This window comes from Rattus norvegicus, chromosome 6, assembly GCF_021556685.1.
Source record: "Rattus norvegicus strain SHRSP/BbbUtx chromosome 6, alternate assembly SHRSP_T2T, whole genome shotgun sequence".
Lineage (NCBI taxonomy): Eukaryota > Metazoa > Chordata > Mammalia > Rodentia > Muridae > Rattus > Rattus norvegicus.
In genome coordinates, this window is record NC_141539.1 from 127,181,329 (window position 1) to 127,206,841 (window position 25,513).

General features: G+C 43.0%; 3 protein-coding genes across 33 annotated transcripts in view; 1 reads left to right on the plus strand and 2 right to left on the minus strand.

The window, feature by feature from the left end:
- The window catches only part of Atxn3 (ataxin 3), a 35,875-nt gene extending 31,620 nt beyond the window's left edge, over positions 1–4,255 (minus strand). For 18 of the 29 annotated variants that reach the window (XR_015622124.1, XR_015622122.1, XR_015622123.1 and 15 more), the window contains exon 1: positions 3,978–4,045. Coding sequence is in view for 16 of the 29 variants with exons in the window: in XM_087554486.1 (XP_087410612.1) it covers positions 3,978–4,001 (24 nt within the window). In the remaining 13 variants the exon portion in view is untranslated. 29 annotated transcript variants of the gene reach the window in all.
- Positions 4,256–11,850: 7,595 nt separating this feature from the next.
- Positions 11,851–19,049, minus strand: Ndufb1 (NADH:ubiquinone oxidoreductase subunit B1). 2 transcript variants are annotated; one of them, NM_001402546.1, is made up of 3 exons: positions 18,981–19,049; positions 13,453–13,597; positions 11,851–11,957 (listed from the first exon to the last, which is right to left on the minus strand). In NM_001402546.1, exons 2-3 carry the CDS (start codon positions 13,587–13,589, stop codon positions 11,921–11,923), a joined length of 174 nt encoding a protein of 57 aa, NP_001389475.1. In that variant the 5' UTR covers positions 13,590–13,597; positions 18,981–19,049; the 3' UTR covers positions 11,851–11,920. The 2 variants fall into 2 exon arrangements, with proteins under 2 accessions (NP_001389475.1, XP_087408081.1); XM_087551955.1 differs by having other exon boundaries at positions 13,453–13,594; positions 18,981–19,033.
- A 36-nt stretch (positions 19,050–19,085) lies between these two features.
- Cpsf2 (cleavage and polyadenylation specific factor 2) overlaps positions 19,086–25,513 on the plus strand; it is a 28,585-nt gene continuing 22,157 nt past the window's right edge. The window contains exons 1-2 of one of the 2 annotated variants that reach the window (XM_087552893.1): positions 19,086–19,136; positions 25,028–25,209. In XM_087552893.1, the coding sequence (XP_087409019.1) occupies positions 25,061–25,209 (149 nt within the window). In that variant the 5' untranslated portion in view covers positions 19,086–19,136; positions 25,028–25,060. 2 annotated transcript variants of the gene reach the window in all.

The window sequence follows — 25,513 nt, forward strand, 5'->3', positions numbered from 1 at the left end:
AGCAACCGGTGGCTCACAACCATCTGTAATAAGATCTGATGCCCTCTTCTGGTGTGTCTGAAGACAGCTACAGTGTACTCACATACATAAAATAAATCTTTTAAAAAAATTGGGATTTGGAGGCTGGAGAAATGGCTCAGGAGTTAAGAACACTTGATATTCTTACAAACGACCTGGGTTTGGTTCCTGCATTAACGACCTGCTAATGATTGCAGTCCTAAAGGACCTGGTACCCTCTCCTGGCTTCCTCAGGCACTGTATGTGCACAGTGCATTTTGATTCATGAAGTCACTCATACACATAAAAATAATTACATCTTAAAAAAAACTGATCTCATTGTTCCCAGTTCATGTGTTATTGGGGATAGATAAAACTCATGCTTAATTCATGCTACGATTTGGGAGTCGGTATTTTACCATGTTGGGCTCAGAAGATGAACATACTACACTTCCACTCTTCCAAGCTTGTCTACAAAATCACAAAGGGCAAGCCTGCTTGCCTCTGCCTCCTAAGTGCTAGAATTAAAGGCATGTGTTACCACGCCTGGCTGATAACTGCTTTTTTACTCTAACTTAATAGTACTCAAAGGGGTTAAGTAAAATTAATTCCAAGAGGAAGTGGTTGATGTCTTCTCTAGTTAACTTCCTGGTTAAAGGCAAATTATGGAAGGGAAAAGAAGTCTCTGGAAAATAGCAGTTGTGCTAAATATTCCCAGTATGGCCTCTTCCATGATTAATAACCCAGTTACAGGAGCATTCTCTTGAAATATGTTCCGACTTCATTAAGCATTCACTTGCTACAAATATTTCAGTTGATGATAAAGGCAGATGTACTCTCCAGGATTGGGGAGATGCCTCAGTCAGAAAGGTACTTGCCATGCTAGCCTTAGGATCTGAGTTTAATCCCCAGACCTCATTTAAAAAGTCATGCATAGTGGTACCCATTTGTAACTACAGTGCTAGAGAGGTGAAAATGGGCAGATACATGGAGGTCATAAGTTAGCCTACTTATAAGGAACACCACCAAGGTTGTCCTCCTGCCTCTAAATGCATATGGACATGTGCATCTCCATACACATACATACATACATACATACATACATACATACATACATACACACACACACACACACACAGAAGTAAAGGTATTTCTCAAGTATTTATGAAGTATATACACCTGCTGATATGAATGACTTCTGGGTAAGCAGATGTATGTATCTGCACATGCGTGTTTGTATATGTGTTCTCATGTCTATGTGTACACACAGATATACATACGTGTGCCAAAGGTCCAAGTCAAATGCCTTCCTCAGTTGCGCTCCACCTTATTTTGTGAGATAGTCTTTCACTGAGCCTAGAACTCACTGATTTCAGCTAGACTGGCTGGTCAGCAACCAGAAACCCACCTGGCTCGGTTCCCTGCCTCAAGTACTGGGGATACAAACACACACTGGGATCTGAACTCTGGTTTTCATGCTTACACAGCAAGCACTATTCAGGTGAGGCATATCCTTGGCCTGAGTAAGTCTTTGTTAGCCTAGCATTTTGGATATACTGATTCAGTAGTTACCTTCACTGAAATCTGCTCAAATGAGGAACAATCAATATTGTCAAGAAGGTATTGAGGGGGGTTGGGGATTTAGCTCAGTGGTAGAGCGCTTGCCTAGCAAGTGCATGGCCCTGGTTCGGTCCCCAGCTCCGAAAAAAAAAAAGAAAAAAGAAAAAGAAAAAGAAAAAGAAAAAAAAAAAAAAAAAAAAAAGAAGGTATTGAGGGAGATGGAGAGGTGGCTCAGCAGTTAAGAGTACAGGCTGGCTTTCCAGATGACCTCGGTTCAACTCCTAACACCCACACAGCTACTCACAAGCCTGTTACTCCAGTTCCAGGGAATCTTCTGGCTTTAGTGGGCAACAGACACACAGTGCACAGACATACACAACAGTAAACACCAATACAATTTTTTTGTTTGTTTTCCATGACAGTTTCTCTGTATAGAGCTGGCTGTTCTAAAACTCTCTCTGTAGACTAGGCTGGCCTTGAACTCACTAGAGATTCCCCTGCCTCTACCTTCCAAGTGTGAGGTTAAAGGCCTACCACCCCTGCCAGCAAAAAAATACATATTTTTTAGTGTATTGTTTAAGAGCCCTATGCTGAGCTTCAATCCCAGGATGGTAGGTGGCAGAGGTACCTATTTAACATATCAAAGCGGACCTGAACTCCAGGTTCTCCCAGCATCCCTTAGTCCCTACTTATACCAGGGTATAGCTGGTATACCTACTCTCTACCCTGAACTCTCCAGACCATGGCCTAGCTGCCCTTCCCCTAGTGGTCCTTGCCTATGTAATTCATGTATTTTGGTAACCCAACCTCTTTGGTATACTTCTGCACCTTTGGCTCCTGGCTGCTGTATTTCCTTTCCCTCTCCCCATGTGGTTCAGGGTCATGACAACTCTGGGGTCTCCCAAATGTGTCTGCCCCAGGCTATGCTCTCCCACATCTCTTTAATAAACTTTCTCCTTCACCATACCTAGAAGTCATGTCCTTTCCATTTCTTCCTTCATTCACCCTAAAGATGACCCAGAGAGTAAAGGAGCTTGCTGCCAAAGCCTCAGACACCTGGAATCCACACCAAGTTGGAAAGAGAGGACAGACTTTATCAAGTCATCCTTGACCTCCACACAAGCACATGCATTTTTCTTTTAAGAATACATGGCAGGAGTCTCACAAAACAGTGTATAAAGTATAACATGTTTAAAATGGATTTTATCCCAAAGAGTATAACATGTTTAAAATGGACTTTATCCCAAAGCCTTTGGAAAATTACAAAAGAGTGGGGGAGGGGGTGGCGCACTCAGAGTCAGGGCACATGGTCATAATCCCAGCCAGCACTCAGGAGGCAGAGACAGTAGGATGGAGAGTTTGGGGCCAGCTTGGGCTACAAGAAATCTTGTCACAAACTAACTTGTTCCAGTTCCAAAAACACTATGAAAGGTCTTCTTAAGAACACTTTCATTTAACAACTTCCTTAGATTTACAGCATTTTTGTCTTTCTTTTGTCGTGCATGGACTTTAAACGTTGTGAATGAATGCTCCTTTACAAATGATAAAAACAAAGGCCTTTGCTCCAACTGTAATAATAGTCTCAACTAGCAACCCTCTCCAAACCTAAAATGATTATGAAACACGGAATCATGCCAAAGTTGTCCGAGGAACACCCAAATGACTTGATAATTGTATGCGAGCATAGACCAGTTTCTCGAGATGTCACAATACTGTAAAGCGTAGTCACTTAGGAATTAAGGTGAGGAAGAGACTAGCCAAATCACACAGTAGAAAGATTCTAATCTATCCATAATACCTAAAAACAAAGCTGGCCTCCTGGTCCGGAAAAATGGGAGAGCAGCCCAAACATCCCGTAATAAAAACTCTTATGACGACTTCCCTCCGGGATTTCCTACTTTACTTCCCAAGTGTCAGGCCCTTCAATGGGAGAGCCACGGTCACAACTGCAGAAGGACGTGGGATAGATCACCAAGATCTAAATGCATGGGACATTCCATCATAGAACTGAGTTGAGAGAGAAAGTTGGTTCTGCCAGAGGATAGGTCAGGGGGAGTGGGTGGAGTTGGGAAGGGTCCGTCAGGTGTGGAAAGGCGTCTCGCTAGACTAGACCACAGGAGAGAAGATAGAAGAAACCCGAAAAGGCGTGGCAAGTGAACAAGAAACGCCCGCGCTAATCCTCCGGATGAAGCCCCCCGAAATGCCCAGGTTACCCGCCCGGTCTTTTAGGGTGAGGGTGCCGGAGACGCATGCGGGAGGCTTCATGAACGGTGCCATGGGGGGAAGGCAGGAAGCACCCCTCACCCAGCCAAGTCGGGATGGGGGCGCTCGGGCCCCGCCTGAGTTCCTGAAGCGGCGACGCTGCTCCCCACGCCCGCCGCCGAGCCGCGGACGGCTCCCCACCGAACGCCCACACTCACTTTCTCGTGGAAGATGGACTCCATGTTTATTTGTCTGGAGCCAACGGCCCCGGCGCGGAGCAGCCCCCTCCAGCAGCTCCGCCCCCGGCCCCACCCCTCCGCCCCGGCCCGCCCCGCCCTACCCACGTGCCTCCCGCCACCCAATCACTACTGCGGGCGCACGTCACGCGGCACGCGAGCCGGGGAGCACGGGACACGTGACCTGGGCGGCGCTGGTCCTCCCGCCGCGTGTGTGATGCTGCGGCGCCGCCTGCTGTGCGGAGGAACTTCTCTACGCTAGACAATGTTGTGATTCTAGGGTTCTAGATGAGAATCCTCGCAGCCAGGTTTTAGGTTCTTTTTTTTTTCTCCATTTCCACCTTTTTTGGTACTTTCTGCTCAACTACGTGTAATACCTCCTCTCCCACTGAAAACCTCATTCCAAAAAAGGCATTCTCCCAATACCTAGTATTTGTGTGAAAACTATAGCTAGTATTTAGTTAGGGCTGACTTATAATAGTCCACTTCTAAGTGCGATTTAATGCGGCATTTTTGATGTGTGTGTATGTTGTAATATTATTATACAAATGAAGAAATGTAGGCACTAAGAAATTAGAATAGCACAGTGTCCAACACAGTTGCCTGTCGGAATGAGTATCAGGTCCCAGGATAAATGTACAATATCTGAAGGAGGAAGCGTCGATGGGGAAGTGAAAAGTCCAGTAAAATGTTGAGTGGCTCGCGCCGGGGGTGGGGGAGGGATTGACAAAGATTAAGTGTTATTTGGGCGCGGATCTTGTGTGGTGGAACCATTTTAGGTTCTTCAAAGTCAGCAAAGAAACTGGGTACAAAGACTCATTCTCCTAATCCTTGCACCTGAAGGTAGGAGGAGTATGTTGTGTTGGACTGTGGCAGCCTGTAACCAGGGTTTCTAGGACGATCCTGCCCGCCACCTCCCAACCAAAAACAAAACAAAACAAAACAAACAAAAAACCTACAGGAGGTTACAGATTTTCAAAACTAGAGACATGGGGTCAAATTAGAATTTTAGAAGATCACTGGGGAACAGAATACTTGAAAGGCATTTTGGGAGAAATGAGGAGACTATGGTGGTCAGAACTCCAGTAGTGATTTGAGAATGGAGAGAGACCAATTTGAAGTTTCAGGAAGCAGACTCAGAAGACTTTGGTGAGGAACTGGGGTGAAAGGGGTTATTGTTAGGAAAGATTTGTGGGTGTCTGCTGTAGGTACCACCTAAAGAAGGAGTAATACTCCAACCAGAAATACTGTGCAAAATGAGCAGGGTCTTGGGAAGGGAAGACAAGGGTTTAATTTGGGGAATAATGAGTTTAAATGTCTGTGCAACATAAGGTACTTTTGTGAGTAATAGATGTCTGGCCTGGAGTTTACAGAAGCTGTTTTGAGCTGTGAGGTGAGATTCATTGCAATTTAGAAGGTAACTGGCTATGAGGTTAAGAGCATTTGCCACTTCTCTTGTAGAGGACCTGGGTTTGATTCTCAGAACCCACATAGAGGCTCACAGAATTTGGTATCTCCAGATTCAGGGGATCTGATGCTTCTGCAACATACCTAGTAGGTACGGTGACACACATACATGCAGGCAGGCAAGCACTTATACACATAAAATATAAAGAAAAAATGTAAAACACAAGGTAACTAAAATCATCAAGACTGAACATAATCTTAGAGAAAAGCAAGAGATTGAAAAGAGGATCAAGAACTAAGCCCTGAAGATAGAGCAGTAGGCAAGAAGGGTGCAAATGCTAATGAACATACTGAACTGCAAGGCCCAGCCAGTGTTACATGCTGCCAGGAAGTCCAGGGGCATAAAGACTCATGAGACCGCTCAGTTTTATGTTGAGATCATTTTTGTGAGACAAGTTCAAGAAAACAAAGGAAGTGAGAGGCAAGAAACTGAAGACTGCCAGTAAAGACCAGCTAGCTAATCAAAGGGGTGCCATATTGTTGAATATTTTGTATGCAATTTCCTCTGGGGATAAAACAAGAAATAGAACTGTCCATATTGGAGGGAAACTCCTTACCACACAAAATATTCTAAAGGGAGATGAAGTCCACCTTGTAACGAAGCTAGTGAGATCATAGAATATTCTAAGGACAGGAAAAACAGTCAGTCTTACAGAAGGGCATCTTAAGCTCAGAAAGTAAACAAGTATGAGACTTCTGGAAGTCCCTGAAACCGACAAGATTCACTAGGCTCCTCCTTCCCCAAGCATATATAAACAGTAGGACTATTGAGAGACACTCTCCAACAAGCAGAGTTGCCTAGAAGAAGCAGAGACCAGCCAAGCTACCTGTAAGGGACACTCCACCCTGAAGAGCTACCTGCAAGTTGTGTAGTGTGATCCATGTTTCCAGCTTTTGTGGGCTGTTGTCATGCTGGAGTGGGTTTTGGTGTCATTTCTGTTCCTGTAAGTAATCTCAATAAGACTCAATTGGTTCACCAAATTGGACTTTAATGGTATCCTTACTTTGGCCTGTTATCAGTTCTCTGAGTAGATGTTTGTTCACAGTTCCCCAGGAACAGTGTCACACAACATGGGAATAGCCCATGTGCTTAAGGAATTGTGGCTTAACCAGGAAAATACAGCCTCCTAATAAGAAAATGAAAACTATGTTTTCTAGTGTTTTTTTTTAAAGATATAATTGTTCAAGTGAGTAAATGAAGCTGGGCTGCTATAAATGTCTGCACTGGGTAAATTACTATCAGAGATTTACTGCTCATTTATGGAGACTAGGGTGTCCAAGGTGAAGGCTAGAGCAGACCAATGTCTCGGGAGGCTTTTTTTATTATTATTATTACTGTGCCTTTTGCATGTCTTCATGTGGCAGAAGCGTGAAGAGGACAAGCTCCCTTCAGCCTCCTTTATAAGGACACACTTATTTAAAAGGTAACCAAAGGGTTGGAAAGATGACTCCATGGTTAAGAGCATGTGGTTCTCTTCTAGAGGAAAGCTCTACTCTTATGACCAGGACACATTCATATCCTCTTAATATTAATACACCTTTCAACCTGTAAACTTTGGAGATGACACAATTTAGGTGATAGCACTAAAGCTGGAGACTCACTTGTGATTCCCTTCCTGTAACTGTTACACTTTGTTCTTCCCTTCAGTCTATATACTGTGTATCTGTCTCCCACACCCTCTCCCCTTGTTATATTGCCACTGCTAAGTTCAAACCATATGGACTCTTGTGTAGTCCCGTCCCCAGAACTATGAATTGATTCCACCTTAATATGTCCAGTTCATGGCATTGGCAGTGTCTTTTCGAAAATATAAATCTCGCCAACTTTTCTTTTATTGAGAAAATGCCTCCATAAGATCCAGCTGTAAGGCATTTTCTGAATTAGTGATCAAAGGTGGGAGGGCCCGTTGTGGGTGGGAGGGCCCATTGTGGGTGGTGCTATCCCTGGACTGGTAGTCCTGGGTTTTATAAGAAAGCAAGCTGAGCGAGCCAGGAGAAGCAAGCCATACCATCATGCCTCTGCCTCTGCATCAGCTCCTGCTTCCTACCCTGCTTGAGTTCCAGTCCTGACTTCCTTTGGTGATGAACAGCAATGTGGAAGTGTGAGCTGAATAACTCCTTTCCTCTCCAACTTGCTTCTTGGTTGTGATGTTTGTGCAGGAATAGAAACCCTGACTAAGACAACAGCCGTATCATTTCATCCATTTTAGGTCATTAGGATTCTTGATATATTCCATGTTTTCTTGTGCTTGCCAGTATTTTGTCCTATCTGTGACCAGGTTTTCACTGTTACCCATTTATATGCATGATTATATATATATATATATATATATATATATGTATATGTATATGTATATGTATATATGTGTGTGTGTGTGAGAGAGAGAGAGAGAGAGAGAGAGAGAGAGAGAGAGAGAGAGAGAGAGAGTAATAAGTAGAAAAAACCCAGTGTCCAATATCTGGTAAATGGATATGGATATATGATGTGGTCCGTGCACATTTTAGTAATTTTCTCAAAAGTGGAAACTTCCCTCCTAGAAACAGAAGTATGCAAGGCTCCAGAGCTAAGGAAGCTCATGAAACTCCAGAGACACCAAAGTTTTCAAGACAAACAAGCCTTTCCCCAAGGTTCTATAAGCAATAAAATCCCGGGGGTCAGGATAGGATACTCTTCAGTGGGGCTGCCTGTAGATGACAGTTTTTGTAAGTTGTTGCCTGTGTTGAGATGCGCTTTTTAGTGTTAGAGCTGCTTTTCAGTCACCCATGCTCCTTTAAGTAACCCCAGTAAGCTTACTGGTTCATCAAGACAGACTTGGATAGAATAACTCTTTGGTCTGATGTTAGTGCCCTTGTCTAGGATGAACAAGTGTTGGTTCACATCTCCCCAGGAGGTCACACAACACCAGACAAGGAGGGTTTAGCCATTAAACAAATGAAGCACTGATAAATATGATAACACAAAGCCTAAAACAAAACAAACAAACAAAAAAAGCAGGCTGAGGGAATCCACACACAAAGGCTATGTTAGACGAATAGTTAGATGGACTATCCAAAACAGCCCTACCACTGTCTGGGCTGTATGGACCTCCACCCCTAAAAGAGTAAGTTTTAACTTTTGATTAAATATAATTTGCTGGTCTTTTAAAAAAATAATGCTGTTCTGTCTTTGGAAAATCATTGCCTAATCTAATTTTTAGCTATGATTTTACCAAACAAAAACCTAGCATCATCCTTCAGAGTTCCCTAGAAGAACACTTTCTTAGTCTCCATAGACTATTACCAGGTACTGGAAGCCAGACAATAATAAAGAGGTTGGTTTTGTTCACAATTCTGAAATTTCAAGGTCCAGGGCCACATCCAGTGTTGACCTTGTTGCCAGTCCTGATACCTGCCTGGTATAAGGTATCACACAGCAAATACAGATACATCTTTTCTAAGGTCACCAGGAATTCAATAACATGTGGCAGTCTATTTGTCTGGTCTAAACCTAATCACCCCTCAGAAGCCCATTTCTTTTCTTTTCTTTCTTTTTTTAAAAAAATACTTTTTTCCCATTTTTATTGAATTGGGTATTTCTTATTTACATTTCAAATGTTATTCCCTTTCCCAGTTTCCAGTCCATCGGCCCCGTAGTCCCTCCTCTTCCCCTTCTATATGGATGTTCCCCTCCCCATCCACCCATTACCGACCCCCAACAATCCCATTCAATGGGAGTCCTGCCTTGGCAGAACCAAGGGCTTCCCCTTCCACTGGTGCTCTTACTAGGCTTTTCATTGCTACCTATGCAGTTGGAGCCCAGGGTCAGTCCATGTATAGTCTTTGGGTAGTGGCTTAGGCCCTGGAAGCTCTGGTTGGTTGGCATTGTTGTTCTTATGGGGTTGCAAGCTCCTTCAGCTCCTTCAGTCCTTTCTCTAATTCCTCCAACGGGGGTCCCATCCTCAGTTCAGTGGTTTGCTGCTGGCATTCACCTCTGAATGGCATTATTCTGGCTGTGTCTCTCAGGAGAGATCTATATTTGGTTCCTGTCAGCCTGTACTTCTTAGCTTCATCCATCTTATCTAGTTTTGATGGCTGTATATGTATGGGCCACATGTGGGACAGGCTCTGAATGGCCATTCCTTCAGTCTCTGTTCTAAACTTTGCCTCCCTATCCCTTCCTATGGGTATTTTTGTTCCCCTTTTAAAAAAGAAGTGAAGCATCTCATTTTGGTCATCCTTCTTGAATTTCGTGTGGTCTGTGCATCTTGGGTAGTTCAAGCATTTGGGCTAATGTCCACTTATTAATGAGTGCATACCATGTGTTTTCCTGTGGTTGGGTTACCTCACTCAGGATGGTATTTTCTAGTTCATTCCATTTGCCTGTGAATTTCATAAAGTCATTGTTTTTTGATAGCTGAGTAGTACTCCATTATGTAGATGTACCACATTTTCTGTATCCATTCCTCGTTGAAGGGCATCTGAGATCTTTCCAGCTTCTGGCTATTATAAATAAGGCTGCTATGAACATAGTGGAACATGTGTCTTTGTTGTATGTTGGAGCATCTCTTGGGTATATGCCCAGGAGAGGTATAGCTGGGTCCTCAGTAGTGCAATGTCCAATTTTCTGAGGAACCTCCAGACTGATTTCTAGAATAGTTGTACCAGTCTGCAATCCCACCAACAATGGAGGAATGTTCCTCTTTCTCCACATTCTTGCCAGCATCTGCTGTCGCCAGAGTTTTTGATCTTAGCCATTGTGACTGGTGTGAGGTGGAATCTCAGGGTTGTTTTGATTTGCATTTCCCTGATGACTAAGGATGTTGAACATTTCTTTAGGTGTTTCTCAGCCATTTGATATTCCTCAGCTGTGAATTCTTTAACTCTGTACCCCATTTTTTAATAGGATTGTCTTTCTGCAGTCTAACTTCATTAGTTTTTTTGTACATTTTGAATATTAACCCTCTATCAGTTGTAGGATTGGTAAAGATCTTTTCCCAATCTGTTGGTTGCCGTTTTGTCCTAACAGTGTCCTTTGCCTTACAGAAGCTTTGTAGCTTTATGAGATCCCATTTTTTGATTCTTGATCTTAGAGCATAAGCCATTGGTGTTCTGTTCAGGAAATTTTTTCCAGTGCCCATGTATTCGAGATTCTTCCCTTTTTTTCTTCTATTAGTTTGAGTGTATCTGGTTTGATGTGGAGATTCTTGATCCACATGGACTTAAGCTTAGTACAGGGTGATAAGAATATGCATTCTTCTACATGCTGACCTCCAGTTGAACCAGCACCACTTGTTGAAAATGCTATCTTTTTTCCATTGGATGGTTTTGGCTTTGTCAAAAATCAAGTGACCATAGGTGTGTTGGTTCATTTTTGGGTCTTCAATTCTATTCCATTGGTCTGTCTGTCTCTGTACCAATACCATGCAGTTTTTATCACTATTGCTCTGTAATACTGCTTGAGGTCAGGGATGGTGAATCCCCCGGAAGTCCTTTTATTGTTGAAGATGATTTTAGCTATCCCAGGCTTTTTTGTTATTCCAGATGAATTTGCAAACTGTTCTAACTCTATGAGGAATTGAATTGGAATTTTGATGGGGATTGCATTGAATCTGTAGATTGAGAAGCCCATTTTTACACAGTAGTCTAAGAAGTTTCTGTTCTCTTAATGCTTCACGGTGGAGATAACACACGGATTTCTAAAGGACACACTGAAAATATGAGGGGGAAATGGTAGTTATGGCTTAATAACACTATTCCAAAAGGAGAAACAGAAAATTAAATGCTAATAATAAATGGGATACCTATGTATACAATGATGTGCTCAATTTAGTCGTTTTTGATTTTTGAGGCAGGGTCTTGATATCCTTGGCTGGCCTAGACTTGCTATGTAAATCAGGCTGGTGTTGAATTTACAGCAATATTTCTGCTTCTGCCTACTGAGAGCCCAGGTTAAAGGTTTGACTAGCACACCTGGCCTCAGTAGCTACTTGTGCCTAATACTTGAAGGTTACCTCAACAGAACATAAAAAGGATATAAATGGTTAGTGCAGTAAAAGGTATAAGGCAGCTGGAAAGATGATGGCTCAGTGGTTAAGAGCACCAACTGCTCTTTAAGAGGTCCTGAGTTCGGGGTTGGGGATTTAGCTCAGTGGTAGAGCACTTGCCTAGCAAGCGCAAGGCCCTGGGTTCGGTCCCCAGCTCCGGAAAAAAAAAAAACAAAAAAACAAAAAGAAGAGGTCCTGAGTTCAATTCCCAGCAACCACATGGTGGCTCACAACCATCTGTAATGAGATCTGATGCCCTCTTCTGGTGTGTCTGAAGACAGCTAGTGTGTTCATATACATGAAATAAACAAGTCTTTAAAAATAAATAAAAGGTATAAAAAGAATCACACTTTAAATTCTTCTAATTAAATAATAAACTTTTTTTATTTCTCCAATAACTTTTAAAATGTGAACATTCTGTGATTTAATCCGTTTTTACTTCCAAGTAACTTCTTCATTGGGCCTCAGTTCCCTGTATGAAAAGAAATAAGGAAAAACAGTAAACAAACTTTAGAGATATTAAAATTTTATTTTATGTGTGTGCCTTATATTTGCAGGTGCTCTAGCAAGCCAGAAGAGGGCATTGGATTTCCTGGAACTGGACTTACAGTCAATTGAAAGCCACCATGTGGGTATTATGAACCAAACCTTGGTCCTCCTCAAGAGCAGCAAAGGCTTTTAATCCCTAAGCCATCTCTAAGTCGCCATGGTAAATAAAAATTATTAAAGGGCCAGAACTTTATATTTGTTTATATTCTATCAAATTGACTAAGACTTACATTAGATTCATTATATCCACTCATTCATTCCACCCTCAAACTTTTACTGCCTGTCTTTCCCCGTTTAAAGAACTGTAATTTCTTAGTTTACACGACAGCTCTGTTCTTCTGTCTGCACTTAATGGTTCCTAGATCCTTTATAGCTTCTTTCATCTTTCTTAAATGCTGGACGTGTGAATTACACACCTGCAAAGTGACACTGGATGCTACTCAGTCTTTATGCCCCTTGAGGGTAGACAGCTATACCCATTGGCAGATGGCTACACTATCTGGTCTTGTTAGCCATTTTCGGCTCAGGTAAGCTGGTGGGTGTTCCTACTCAGTTGCCATATGTAAAGCACCATTCATTTCAGCCGTGTCAAGTCAGCATACCGTAACACATATGAAAGTGTGTATGATAGGTTTGGGGCAGCTGGCTTGAATTTTGTTTCTACATTAAAACATACTCTTTAAGTTTTAAAACTTCTGACTTTGCAGAAGGGAATACGCACAGGGAAGGCCTCAAGGAAGAGGGCAGCAATAAAGGGTAATTTTAAAAAAGACAAAACACTGCATGTTTTCTGTTACATGCAAAAGTCTAGGTTTAAACATGTGACATGAAACAGAAGGGACTCCATTTGGAGAGGAAGGGAGCCCGTGACGGGGACTGAAAAGGACAGATGCATGCTTGTTAGGACGGTGCCAGAATGAGGGCACTGGAAAATGGCTCAGTGGTTATGAGCACTCCGAGGTCATCCGCACTGGGGAGGCTCACAACCACCTATAACTACAGCTCCAGGGGATCCAATCCCATCTTCTGACCTACAGGGGCACCCACACACACGCGACACACATAAATAATAGGTTTTTTAAAGTTATTTTGTATATTAGCTGAAAAAATTAATAAAAAAGCGAAACTTTCAAAGATCTGAAATGGCTAGATTTAAAGTACAGATTGTTTACACTCCAGAGGCCATCACTGTTTCATCCAACGACTAAATGACAAACCTGAAGTATCACTGGCGATCATTGTTTCATCCAACGACTAAATGACAAACCTGAAGTATCACTGGCGATCACTGTTTCATCCAACGACTAAATGACAAACCTGAAGTATCACTTGACTGCCAACCATTAGAGTAGGAAAAAAAAACACTTCTTTGTTTGGAACAAAAGAGACAGAACTCCTCAAAGCTGCCATGAACTAACCTTTGAAATAGCATACTCTTATTCCGGAAGGCAGTGAGCTTTTCATCATCCTTCCTGTCTAGATAATATCCAAAGGCGAATCCCATAGGGACGAGTATATGAACCCAGTGCTCACGCACAAGCTGGAGTAAGGTCATCTTGACTGCTAAAACAGAAAAAAAAAATTATATGCAAAACGCAACTGTCTTCGAAATACTCAAATAAATGGTAGGCGGGGACTACTATGGGCTGGGAACAATAAACTGCAGAGGGAAACCAGGGTGGAAGAAGAGTGGATACAATCAATGCATGCTATATGAACAGGAATTCTACTGATATGTACAATTAACATGTTAATAAGTACACTTTGGTTTGGAGATTTTTTTTTTTTTTTGAGACAGGCTTCATTTTACTACAGTTATATTCTGGAACCCATCATGTACATGAGGCTAACCTTGAACCTGCAAAAGAAGCTCCTGGCTGCCTTCCTGGTACTCAGATTATAGGCGTAAACAACCACACCTGGCTTAAAACAAGTCATCTTTTGAATTGCATCTGAAACAGGAAGATAGCTTCCTGTTATGAGACTTGTTAAAAGTATGAGCCTCTTTAGGTTTGCTTGGCATCAGAAAGTAATTAAACCTTAACTGAAAACCTGGCAGTGGTGGCAGACACCTTTAATCCCAGCACTCTGGAGGCAGAGGCAGGAGATCTCTGAGTTTGAGGCCAACCTGGTCCACAGATCGAGTTCCAGGACAGCCGAGCTACACAGAGAAAAGCTGTGTCGAAAAACAACACAAACAAAAAAACTTCATTGAAGATTAAATGATAACGGTTAATATAAGATTCACTGTGCTCAGGGCAGTGTAGTGGCTTTTTGGATGAAGGCACTTACTGCCAAGCCTGACTGAGTTCAATTTCCAGAACCCACATACATCATTGAGGGAGAGAACCACTCCTACAGGTTGTACTCTGACCCTTGTGTTTACACACACACACACACACACACACACACACACACACACACACAAATAAACAATAAAAAAGGATACTGGAAATTATAATGGAAGATTTTAAATTTATCTACAAAAACTGTTCTCATAATGCAATGCAAATTTAATATTTTACTAGTAGTGGAATTTTTGAGTAAAGATACATTTATTGAAAATTGTTTTTGTAGGATAAAAAACTGAAAAGAAAACAATGCCACAAGATCAAAAAAATTAAATTACCATAAAAGAAAAAAGAATTTATAGAATGGGTACTAGATACTAAGTTATCATATTTCTATATAGAATGTATAACTCCTCACTTTATATGGATACAAAAACAGCTTAACTTGGGGCTGAAGAGATGGCTCAGTGGTTAAAGCACTTGTTCTTTCAAGGATGTAGGGTCTGTTCCCAGTACCTACACACAACTCACAACCATCCGTAACTTCAGTTTCAGAGGATCCCATGACCTCTCACTTATGTGGTATACTGACACATACATACATCCATGCAGACAAAACAGGCATACACATAAAATACATTTAGAAAACAACTTAGCTCAATAGCTATTAATTGCAAGCTGCTGTTCAAATTCAGTTCTCTCCAAACAATGCCTCCTGTATCCCAGCACACTTCCCTTCCTTTTGAGCTGATAGTTCTGGTTATTTAAGTGCTTTTTAGTTTTTAACACTTTACAAAAGGCAGATGAAGAACAGAACTGGCAATCAAGTAAAAAATAGCAAAAGTGTGCTGGATTCAATAAAAACACCACTGAATTGCCAATTTTCTGTGAAGATTTGCATACACTGATGAAATAAAACCACATCCACATGTGAATGAATATACCACGTACAATGGTTGAGAGGACATGTCCACCCTAGAGAAGCAGTGCATTATTACTGCCAGCAAGAGTGCTTAATCTGTGTTCACAGATTACATTCTTGCTTTATCTGAATTGGTCTCTATACTAACACATTTCTAATTTTTTCTCAAATTTTTAAGAATCTAGTTCCTAAAGCCAGTGTTAGACTGTAACCATTAAGTTAAACGTTGCAGTTACTATATAGTTCATAACATTTTCACATAGGGAATTCCAGTTTGAACATCACTGATCTCTAAAAGTATTATGTAGCACACATGAGATAAACATATATTCACACCTTAGCCATCTGTTAGTTTTGTTGTAGCCTGTTGCCTAGTTACAGCTGGAATTCTCTACCTTACCTATCCATCAGAACCACCTGGGGAGTCCTTTTTAAACTAGAGACTCTGCTTAACCTCCAAGGTGAAGCTGGAATAACAGCCATTTCTACTGGCACTCTGAGAGACTGATTTGATCTGACTCTATCAGGAAAGAGAGGAGTTAGGACTATGGGGCTCTTGCCACTTATAGACTCGTATAGACTCCAGAACTCACCCACTGGCTTGAATACAAACGCTTCTTGGAGATTTAAATGTAAGTAAAGCCAATCTTCATTTTCTATAAGAAAGTTGTTCTCTCACCCTTTATTAAGCAGCATCATCTGCATTTAAAGTATTTCTTGAAATGTTAACCAAGAACTCAACAAGTGAACTGATTACCTTTATAAACTGGAGCCAGTTAAGTACGGAGATGATAAAGACCGTTGCAAAGTTTGCGAAGTCACTTTTAATAGCACTCAACTGCAAAATACTAGTCAATGTCTGTGTTCATGAGACTGTGTTTGAGTTTGGCAAACCCAGTGGCCACCTACACTTTCTGTCCTTATTGCAAACTTAAGGGCCAGAAAGATGGACTCAGCAAGGAAAGGTGCCGGCCATCAAGTCTAAGGACCCTAGCTTGATTCCTAGGACTCACACAATGGAAGGAGAGCTGACACCAAGTTGTCTGCTAACTCCTGCATCAGTGAGTGTGCTCAGGCATGAAAACGCACACACAAACATGCAAATGTTTTTTAAAGCCCTTCGCTCCATTGTTTATACAGCATTTCTGCATGAACAAGTACGTGCTGCTTCCCAGCTCACAGCCACCTGTGGGCTATGAGTCATTCCTCCTGCCAATTCTACACGACGGGTTTGGCCTGGCTCTACCTAAAAGACAAGAGGTAAGCCTCATGGGCCTCTTGCCGCATAGGGCTCGCACACACTGGAGGCATACTGACAACAGTACTAAGAAACAGATTCTTCACAGAATCCACGGTTGGCCTCTGCCACCATGAGGGAATATCTGTAAGGGGAAATGACAAATCTTTGTCCTAGAGCGGCCTCTCATATTCCAGTATATACTCGACTAGCTTGGGGAGCAACGCAGTGAACATCATCTACATAGATGTTTGTCTGCAAGTAGATGAGCAGCGAGGGCAAAAGTGGACATCTTTGAGGCAGCACGAGTTTCCATAAAATGGGTAAGAGAAACAGAGTGAGGATCTTGGTCATGGGCTAAATCCATAGAGCTTCATCTAGTATAGGTGAAGGTGGTGAGGACCTGGAAAAGCTTCACTTCAGGTGTTGGGTAGGCTAACAATGTTACCAAGAGGATAGGGCCAATTAATGCTTTAAGGACTATATTCCTGGCTGCTGCTTAGAAGAGCACACATTAATAGTCTTTAGCGCTTCAAATTTACTTTTATTAAACTTTTTGTACATGTGTGTGTGCCTAAACATGAGTACAGGTACCCAAGATGGTCAAAGGCATCAGAGCTCTTTGGAGCTGGAGTTGTGAGCCGAGAGCTGGGGTCCAAACTCGGGTCCTCTGGAAAAGCAGCAAGCACTGTGAACTACTGAGCCCAGCCATCTCCCTAGCTCCAGGTGTTTTGTTTGCGGGGCCTTAAGAAGAATTTTGTTGTTATCTCAGAAATTTGGAGCAGCTATAGTATTTTTGATTTGTTTTTTAAGACAGCGTTTCTTTGAGGCCCTGGTTGTCCAGGATCACAGGAATCTGCCTGCCTCTGCCTCCCCTGTGCACCACTGCCTGGTGCTTAGTATTGGGATAAACAAAACAAAAGAACTGGGAAGCTGGGCAGTGGTGGTGCACTAATCCCAGCACTCAGGAGGCAGAAACAGGAGGATCTCTGTGAGTTCAATGCCAGCCTGGGCTACACAGAGAAACCTTGTCAGGAAAGAAGGAGAGGGGAGAGGGAGGGGGAAGTGGAAGAGGGAAAAGGAAGGAGAGAGGGGGAAGAGGGGGAGGGGGAGGCGGAGGGGGAGAGGGAGAGGGAAAGTAGGTTTTATCTTAGGGCATTAAGGAATTATCCTGTCTTTGAAAAACACATTCTCACAGAGCCACACATTGTGCCTTGGTCATTTATTCTTTAATTTTAAAGTGATCCTTTTGGGGTGGGGGCAAGCTTCTTAGAACTGAACAGGTTGGGTTTTTTTTTTTTTTTTTTTTTGTTTTGTTTTGTTTTGTCTTGAGACAGTCTTACTGCGAAGCTCTGGCTGGCTTCAAACTTACTATCCCCCTGCCTCATCCTCACAAGTAGTTGGAATTACAGATGTGGGCCACATGGAAGAGGTGTTTCTGCGTCATCACTAATCCATATACTCCTCACCATACACTGCAGGTTTGTTAAGTAACAACGTCTCAAAACTGGGAGCATTTTTTTTTTCAGATGAAGAAAACCAAATTTAGTTACAGTAAAGTAACTTGCTTTAAGTTACTGGGTAAAGAGTCAGGATTAGCAGAGTACCCAGGCAATCTGTATCCTGACATGGCTTAAAACTATTATGTTCTACTTACTCTCCTATGTACGGAGGTAAACATTTAACATTTAATAACTCCTCCTTTTCTTTCTTCTTTGCAGAGCCTAACTGTATGTATGTGTATGTAGACAGACAGACATGTACACCAAGCTAGTCTCGAATTCACAGAGATGCCTCTGCCTCCTGAGCACTGGTAGGCATGCACTACCACACCCAGCTTTTGTTTTTAAAAACAAACAAAAAACAACAAACCCCACATATATCCTAATATTTTTCTCTAACACAAGTTTCTTCTCCCTTTTCAAGAAAACAAACTGCCGTCTTATTTTGGAGAGTCACTCTGGATTCACGCTGGAAACATGTAGACTTTTTAAGAGGCAATACCTTGTGTCCGACTGGACCCCACAGTTCCTTATTAAGTATTACAAAGTATCACCTAAGCCAAGGAAAACAAGTGAATGCATGGAGCTATGAAACCTTTGCGAACACGACATACACACGCTGGAAACCACGCAGAAAGCCATGTTTTTAAAAGGCAAATGGGTAAGTGCGGGTTTCACGTTTAGGAGAGTTGAACCAGGAGGCGGATGCCTGGGCGAATGTTCCCTGCTTCTGGATAGGAGCTGCATTCCCTACTGTGGGTTCAAGAATGGGATCCTTGAGAGCCCTTCCTAGTCCCTCGAGAGCGAGGCCATCGGATCGTCCCCAAAGACGCTTTGATTAAGCTAGCATAGCGAATTCTCTGTGAAAGGTGTGAAGCTGACAGCGCGCAGAGGTCACCCGAAGGCGACCCCGATTTCCCCTCCATGAGAGCGTTCCCCAGAACCCTCCCGCCTGCACCACCACAGAGGGTGGCACTGGGGTCCCCAGACCCACCTTCAGCCCGGTGTCAAGCGCGACCAAGGACAGCCGCAGGGAGCTAGGCCACTGGCGACGGCGGAAGCCGTGACCCAAGGAGCTGCCACTCGCCGCGCCCGCCCTGAGGAGAGGGGTGGCGATGGCCAATCGACGCCTCTCTCTCCCTTCTCACGAGTGAGTCCTCTACATTTTGAGTTTTAAATATCGTGATAGGTTCTGGATAAAACTTGGATCCAAGCTGACAAGGTTTGCGAGCTTGGCGCCGTCACTTTCCCTGAACCGGTTCCTCGCCACCCCTACAGATGGTGTCGCCCGGGTCGTGCCCGCCTCAGCCGCGCTGCTCAGGCCCAAGATGGCGGCCACCACACAGAGGCTCCTGCCGGCTGTTCTCCGCCGCTGAGCGCGCGCTAGGTCTACTCGCTCTCCGACTTGCGTTCCACTAGGGGTTGGGAAGGGCAGCGGTCGGTACCGGGGGAGATTGACCTGGCAGGTGAGGATGGGAGAAGAAAGGAGCCTTCTCGGGTTGGGAGGAGGCCCTCAAGGAGCTGGGTTCCCGCATCGGCCCGGTGTCGCCCGGACGCGCTCCCGCGGTTTCGGTTGTGTCCGTCTCCGTGGTTCCTGGAACAAGCGTTCCGCAAGGGGAAGAGAAGGCTGAAGCCTCGGGGTGTTTGGAGCGCTCCTATGGTTCCTCCTTTGCCCCTTGCCCTCCTTCTGTCCATTTCCTCTGATCTTTCATCCTCTGGAGCTAAAAGTTAATCGGAGTCCTGCTTGGGCTCTTCCCCTGTTGCCGCTTTACTCCCCAAGCCTCCCCATCTGTGCCTTTCCCATCTTGGGTTCAGAGACCACGAGGCCACTAGCTCCTTAACTTCAAAGACCCTTGAGAGGTTTATGCCACGCCTTGCTAGAATTAACGTCGCGCTTAGTGCCTCCACAATCACTGATTCCCAAGATCCCATTCTTATTTTCCTTGCTTATATACGTTTCAGGAAACCAGAAGTCAGGCCATTTCCAAGCCCCGTACTCCGGCCCCAGTGACAGGGAAAACTTAAGCATCTTCTGTGCCTACCCTCTAACCTTTAATTTTACAACTCCCTTGCCTGTTTCAAAGCCTCTCTTTACCCGTACGAGTAAAGAGAGACTTCTCCCACTCTCTAAATCCCAAGACTAGTCCAGATCCCTCTTTGCATCTCTCATTGGTTGTCCTCAACGTGCACGATCATTCTTTTTTTTTTTTTTTTTTTTTTTTTTTTTTGGTTCTTTTTTTCGGAGCTGGGGACCGAACCCAGGGCCTTGCGCTTCCTAGGTAAGCGCTCTCCCACTGAGCTAAATCCCCAGCCCCGTGCACGATCATTCTTGAGAAAGCAAGTATGTGATATATATTCGGGATGAAGCAGAGGTAGTCCAAATCGGGTAGACATTCCTGGGGGAATTTCTGATATGGTGAGTTCATTGCTTTCCGCACATTTATTTATATTGCTGTGAGCACTGTGCTTGGTTTGGGAGATGCGAAGACGATCGCTTTGGTACATTAATCCGTTCGAAAATACTCCTTTGTGCTAAGTAATCAAGCTTTACCTGGGAACAATGAAAAGACTGCACCTGAGCTGGATCAAGAGGAATTTGCTAAGCCTGGGAGCAGAAAAGGGATTAAAAACATGAGAAGGCTGGGTACTATGGGGGAGATTTAAGAAACAAAACAAAAGTGAACTAGTGGTTGGTGAAGACTGAAGGTGGCGAGCTTGGCTTTCATTCAGTTATCTTGGAGCTTGGCTTTCATTCAGTTATCAGGAAGCTGGTGCACACTTGGCAGGGAGTGGGCATGAGGTATTTATTTCTTAGGGTGGTCTGGCATATAAGGGTATGGAGGACCAACCTGAGACATGAAAACTAAATGAAATTTCAACCATTCAGGTTAGGCAACAAGCACCTCCATTGAGGAAGGAGAAGAAAGACCTGGAGAAATGAAGTAAATGCTACCTACACAGGATTCCGATAGTGACTACCAGTTTGCTGGTAGTGGGTGGATGATGGTTGGTGATACCATTGAAATCAGTCTGAGACGTGTACATAAAAACAGGGTGGTGCCAACTTTGCTCTTAAGCAGTGGCAACAACATAATGTTTCCCAGTCCGAAGCACTGATTTTGGAGTCTAGACCTTTGCTATTACCGTAGCCACTAGCAGCACTGAGCACTTGAAATAAGGTTGGCTTGAACAGGGATGCATTGGAAAGTACACGCTGTACATAGTGCAAAAACAATGTAAACTGACTCATTATATGATGGCCTGTTGGGATGATGACTTGACACTGTTAAAACATCAGGCCTTGCCTCTTTTTGCTTTAAATGTGGCTGAGAAAAAATTTTAGATTACATTAGTCTAGACTAATAATGGGAGAAGGATGAGTAAGGAGGCAAAATTTGAGCTAGTCCTTGAGAGAATAGCAAGCTGACGTCAGGCAGCTTCTGGTTACTCCTCACCTCGCTGTCCAGTAAAAACATTCAGTTATTTGTTTTTATTTTCCCCCCTCCAGCAGTAGATACTTTTTAAGGTTGTTTTCTTTTTGTTTGTTTTAAACTATCATTTCACCATAGCATGTTTGTGTGTGTGTGTGTGTGTGTGTGTGTGTGTGTGTGTGTGTGCGCGCGCGCACATGTGTGCTGGTATGGGTACACATGGCCACAGCGTACAAATGAAGGTCAGAGACAGCTTGGTGGAGTGGGTACTCTCCTTCCACCAATGGGGGGTGCAGGGGATTGAACTCTGGTTTAAGTTAACCACTGAGCTACCTTGCCAGCCCTTCCTTCAAAGACTTGAACTATGGGTAGTTGTGTGTAGGGATGTTTTAGATTACTCTGGCAGTAGTATTTCTGTCTAGGTAGAGGTGGGCAGGGAAGCTGTGGGGAATGAATGGAGAAACCCAAATATAAGTCGATGAGGCCTGCCATCCAGGTATTGCAGTGAGGACAGAAGAGGGATAGTACATACATGCTCTGAGGGAGAAGCACTCCAGAATCCATAGGAGATGGTCCCAGAGAAATACACGGAAGACTGTCAGCCTTGGTTACTTAGCTAATAACCAATTAATTGATAAGGAATTAAAAAATACAGTTGAGACAAAAGAAATTTAGTCTTAGGATCCGTGGAGAGGTATTTGAGTGTAAATAAGCAATTCCCCTTTCTCTGTGTTTGGTCTGTTGGTGTCCAGTCATTTTCCATTAGTTCAGAGTCGCCTGCGTCGTGCCTTCTTCCTGTGTAAACGTTTCTGCATTGCCTACAGCACTAGGTCCAGGGTATCCAGGGGCCTTCTGCCGGGCCTGTCTTGCCCACTTGGTCTGTCTGTCTGTCTGTCTGTCTGTCTGTCTGTCTATGGTAGCATGCCCGGCTGAATTTTTCACTGATACCCTCTAGCTTTGTAGTTTTCATCTTAGCTGATGTTATTCCAGTCTATTAGATGTCATCTCTCTCTCTCTGCCCTGACCATATAAGTCTTTAATAAGTAATCTGAGTTCCTTTAATAACAGAAGTGGTTGAGGATTTTTTTAAAGGTACTTACTGAACAGTATATAGAAGCAGGTTGTAACCAATTTGGCCCATAATTACTTATTTATGTTTTATATTCCTTTTGTAAATTTAACTCCTTACAATTTATGTGCTCTCTTTTAGATTTATTTTATGTGTATGAGTTCTTGGCTATATGTATACAGGTGCAACACATGCATACACGTGTGCCTGGTGCCTTTGGAGTCTAGGGCTTTGGAGCCCCTGGAACTGAGGTTATGAATGATTGTGAACCACTGTGTAGAGGTTGGGAAGTGAACCTAGGTCCTCTATAAAAGAAAGCAAGTGCTCTTTTTAAATGGAACATATACGGTCAGGCATAATTATACATGCCTGGAATCCTAGCATTTTAGAGGCTGAGGCAGGAGGATTAAGAATCTGAGGCCATTTGGGCTATATTGTCAACCAGCAGGACTTCACAGTGAAAAGTTGTCTAAAAAAGCATGCACTTCTGTTGCTTATGCCTTAAAGACAGAAATTAAATCATAATCAGAACTAGAAGTATATTGGTGTGTTTGTTAGCCATGTTATTGGGTTCTTTTTTTTTTTTTTTTTTAGATTTATTCATTTATTATATATAAGTACACTGTAGCTGTCTTCAGACACACCAGAAGAGGGCATCGGATCTCTTTACAGATGGTTGTGAGCCACCACGTGGTTGCTGGGAATTGAACTCAGAACCTCTGGAAGAGCAGTCAGTGCTCTTAACCGCTGAGCCATCTCTCCAGCCCCGTTATTGGGTTCTTAAATCTACCTCCCTTACAATCCTTATTACTCCCTAATCCCTTCCACCCTTCCACACTAGGCAGTAGAGAAAAAAGGTTAGAGGGAAAGGGAGTGTAGACCTCTTAAGACTACTTCCTGCTCATTGGGGCATTGGGTTCCTTGGCACAAGTCCAATCTTAGTGGTCAGGTTATCTCCAGCTTCTCTGTCTTTGCTCAGGACCACTTGACAAACTACAACAGGAACCAGCAGTAGCCACCACAGGCCCTCTGGAGGCTCTCCCATTTATATCTTCTCCAGAGTCCCCAGAATTCCAAATGTAAACTATGCACAGCTGGCAAAAATTACACCCCTGCTAGTGTACTCAGCAAATGGTAGTCACCCGCTGGGTAGCAGCCTCTTCTCCCACACCCAGGATTAAAACAAAAACATATTCACATGACATAACTTTTTTTTTTTTTAAGAAACCAAAATTCTCACTACAGACATAAATTACAATTACATTCAGGAGACTTTTTAAAAAGATTTATAAAGAACTTAATACATTTGCGTTTTTTATATTTTTGGGTGGAATATCAGTAGGTAATGAATCTGGTAAAGATACAGGTTTACCACGAGGACCTAAAAGATACTTTTCATCTGTTAAAGTCTGGGTCTTTCTGTAAAAGTTAATGTGAATTCATTCAGTTATTGCAAGCACTTTGAGTTTGATTTCATAAAGTGAGAGCTGAAGTAGATTTAGTGAGACATTTAGCTCAGTGCTAGCATACTTGCTAACATGCATAGGAGCCCAAGTTTGTGTTCAAAAGAAAGGTAGAAGATGCCTTTGGAGAATATCGCCTAGATTCTCTTCAAAATTATATTTATGAACACTGTTACAGAGTAGAAAATTTTGCCCCGCATCTCAAAAAAGTAAGCAACCAAAGGGAGTTGGATCATTAAATGTAGACCCTGCATTAGCTGCTGAGCCCTCTCACCTTCTGTTAGCAAAAGTTTGCTACAGAACTGTTCATGCTAATCTTTTTGGAAAATGTGTAGTAAGTGTCCCCACACCAGGTGTATGCTGCATGCCTACTTTGTGTCAGTTTTTTGTCTTGAGAATTGCAGACATAAGATACTGTCAGAATTAATTGCAAACATTAAGGTAGGTTTCAGTTGCTTACAGTGTAGCACAAGTGTTAACATTTGAGCTTCCTGAAAACCATGTTTCTATGAATGTATACATTTTGCATGTGTGTGTTCAGGACTGTGGGAGAAAGAAAGATCTCAGATTCTCGGCAGAGTGTATACATGACCTCTTATACAGAGAAGAACACAGGCAAACTTATCGTCCAGCTAAAGGAAAACCAGATTGGCCTTGGAGAGAGAGTCCTTAATTCACTGCCACTTAGTACTGAGCAATATGGGTGGTGTAGTCTCTGCTCTAGATATTCTCCACATTATATGGACTCCTCTACCCTTCGTAAATGTATATCACCACTAATGTTGTATGGGCTGGAATCCCCAGGTGAGAAGTTAATTAACTTGCCCTGATTCTTGTAGGAGTGGATTGACATCTGGATCAGTGATTCCAAAGTCCACTACTATTCACAGACTTTCCCAGGGGGGTTTCTGAAGGACTCTGTAAACAAGGTTTTGTCCTTTTATTATATGGTTGTGATGGAATGGATGTTAACATGCTAGCTTTTAATCAGTCTGGAATTTCTGTGTACTTAAATTTTGAAATAATCTGCCTGTTATATGGACTGTGCTTTTATGTTTAATTATATTTTTATTCGCAGCACCTTTTAGATACTCGTTACTGGACCGGAAAGATGACATCTATCATCAAGTTAACTACCCTCTCTGGGGTCCAAGAGGAGTCTGCTCTTTGCTATCTTCTCCAGGTTGATGAGTTTAGATTTTTGTTGGACTGTGGCTGGGATGAACACTTCTCTGTGGACATTATTGATTCCCTGAGGAAGTAAGTTATGGTTCAGACTTCTAAGGTTTTATTAAATCAGCTTTAAAAACTCCTCAGCCAGACAGTGGTGGTATAAGCCTTTGATCCCAGCACTAGGGAAGCAGAGGCAGGCAGATCTCTATGAGTTCAAGGCCAGCCTGGTCTACAGAGCAAGTTCCAGGCATCTTGGGCTACACAGAGAAACCATGTCTCAAAACAAACAAACAAAAAACAGATCCTGTGGGGTTGGGGATTTAGCTCAGTGGTAGAGCGCTTGCCTAGGAAGCGCAAGGCCCTGGGTTCGGTCCCCAGCTCTGACAAAAAA

What these genes read in the sequence shown, in the direction of transcription:
- Ndufb1 (NM_001402546.1), bottom strand. Translation starts at nt 13,589, where the DNA reads ATGACCTTACTCCAGCTTGTGCGTGAGCACTGGGTTCATATACTCGTC. An exon ending in AAGAGTATGCTATTTCAAAG is followed by an intron (nt 11,958 to 13,452) that starts GTTAGTTCATGG and finishes CTTTTCATACAG; the next exon opens with GGAACTGAGGCCCAATGAAG.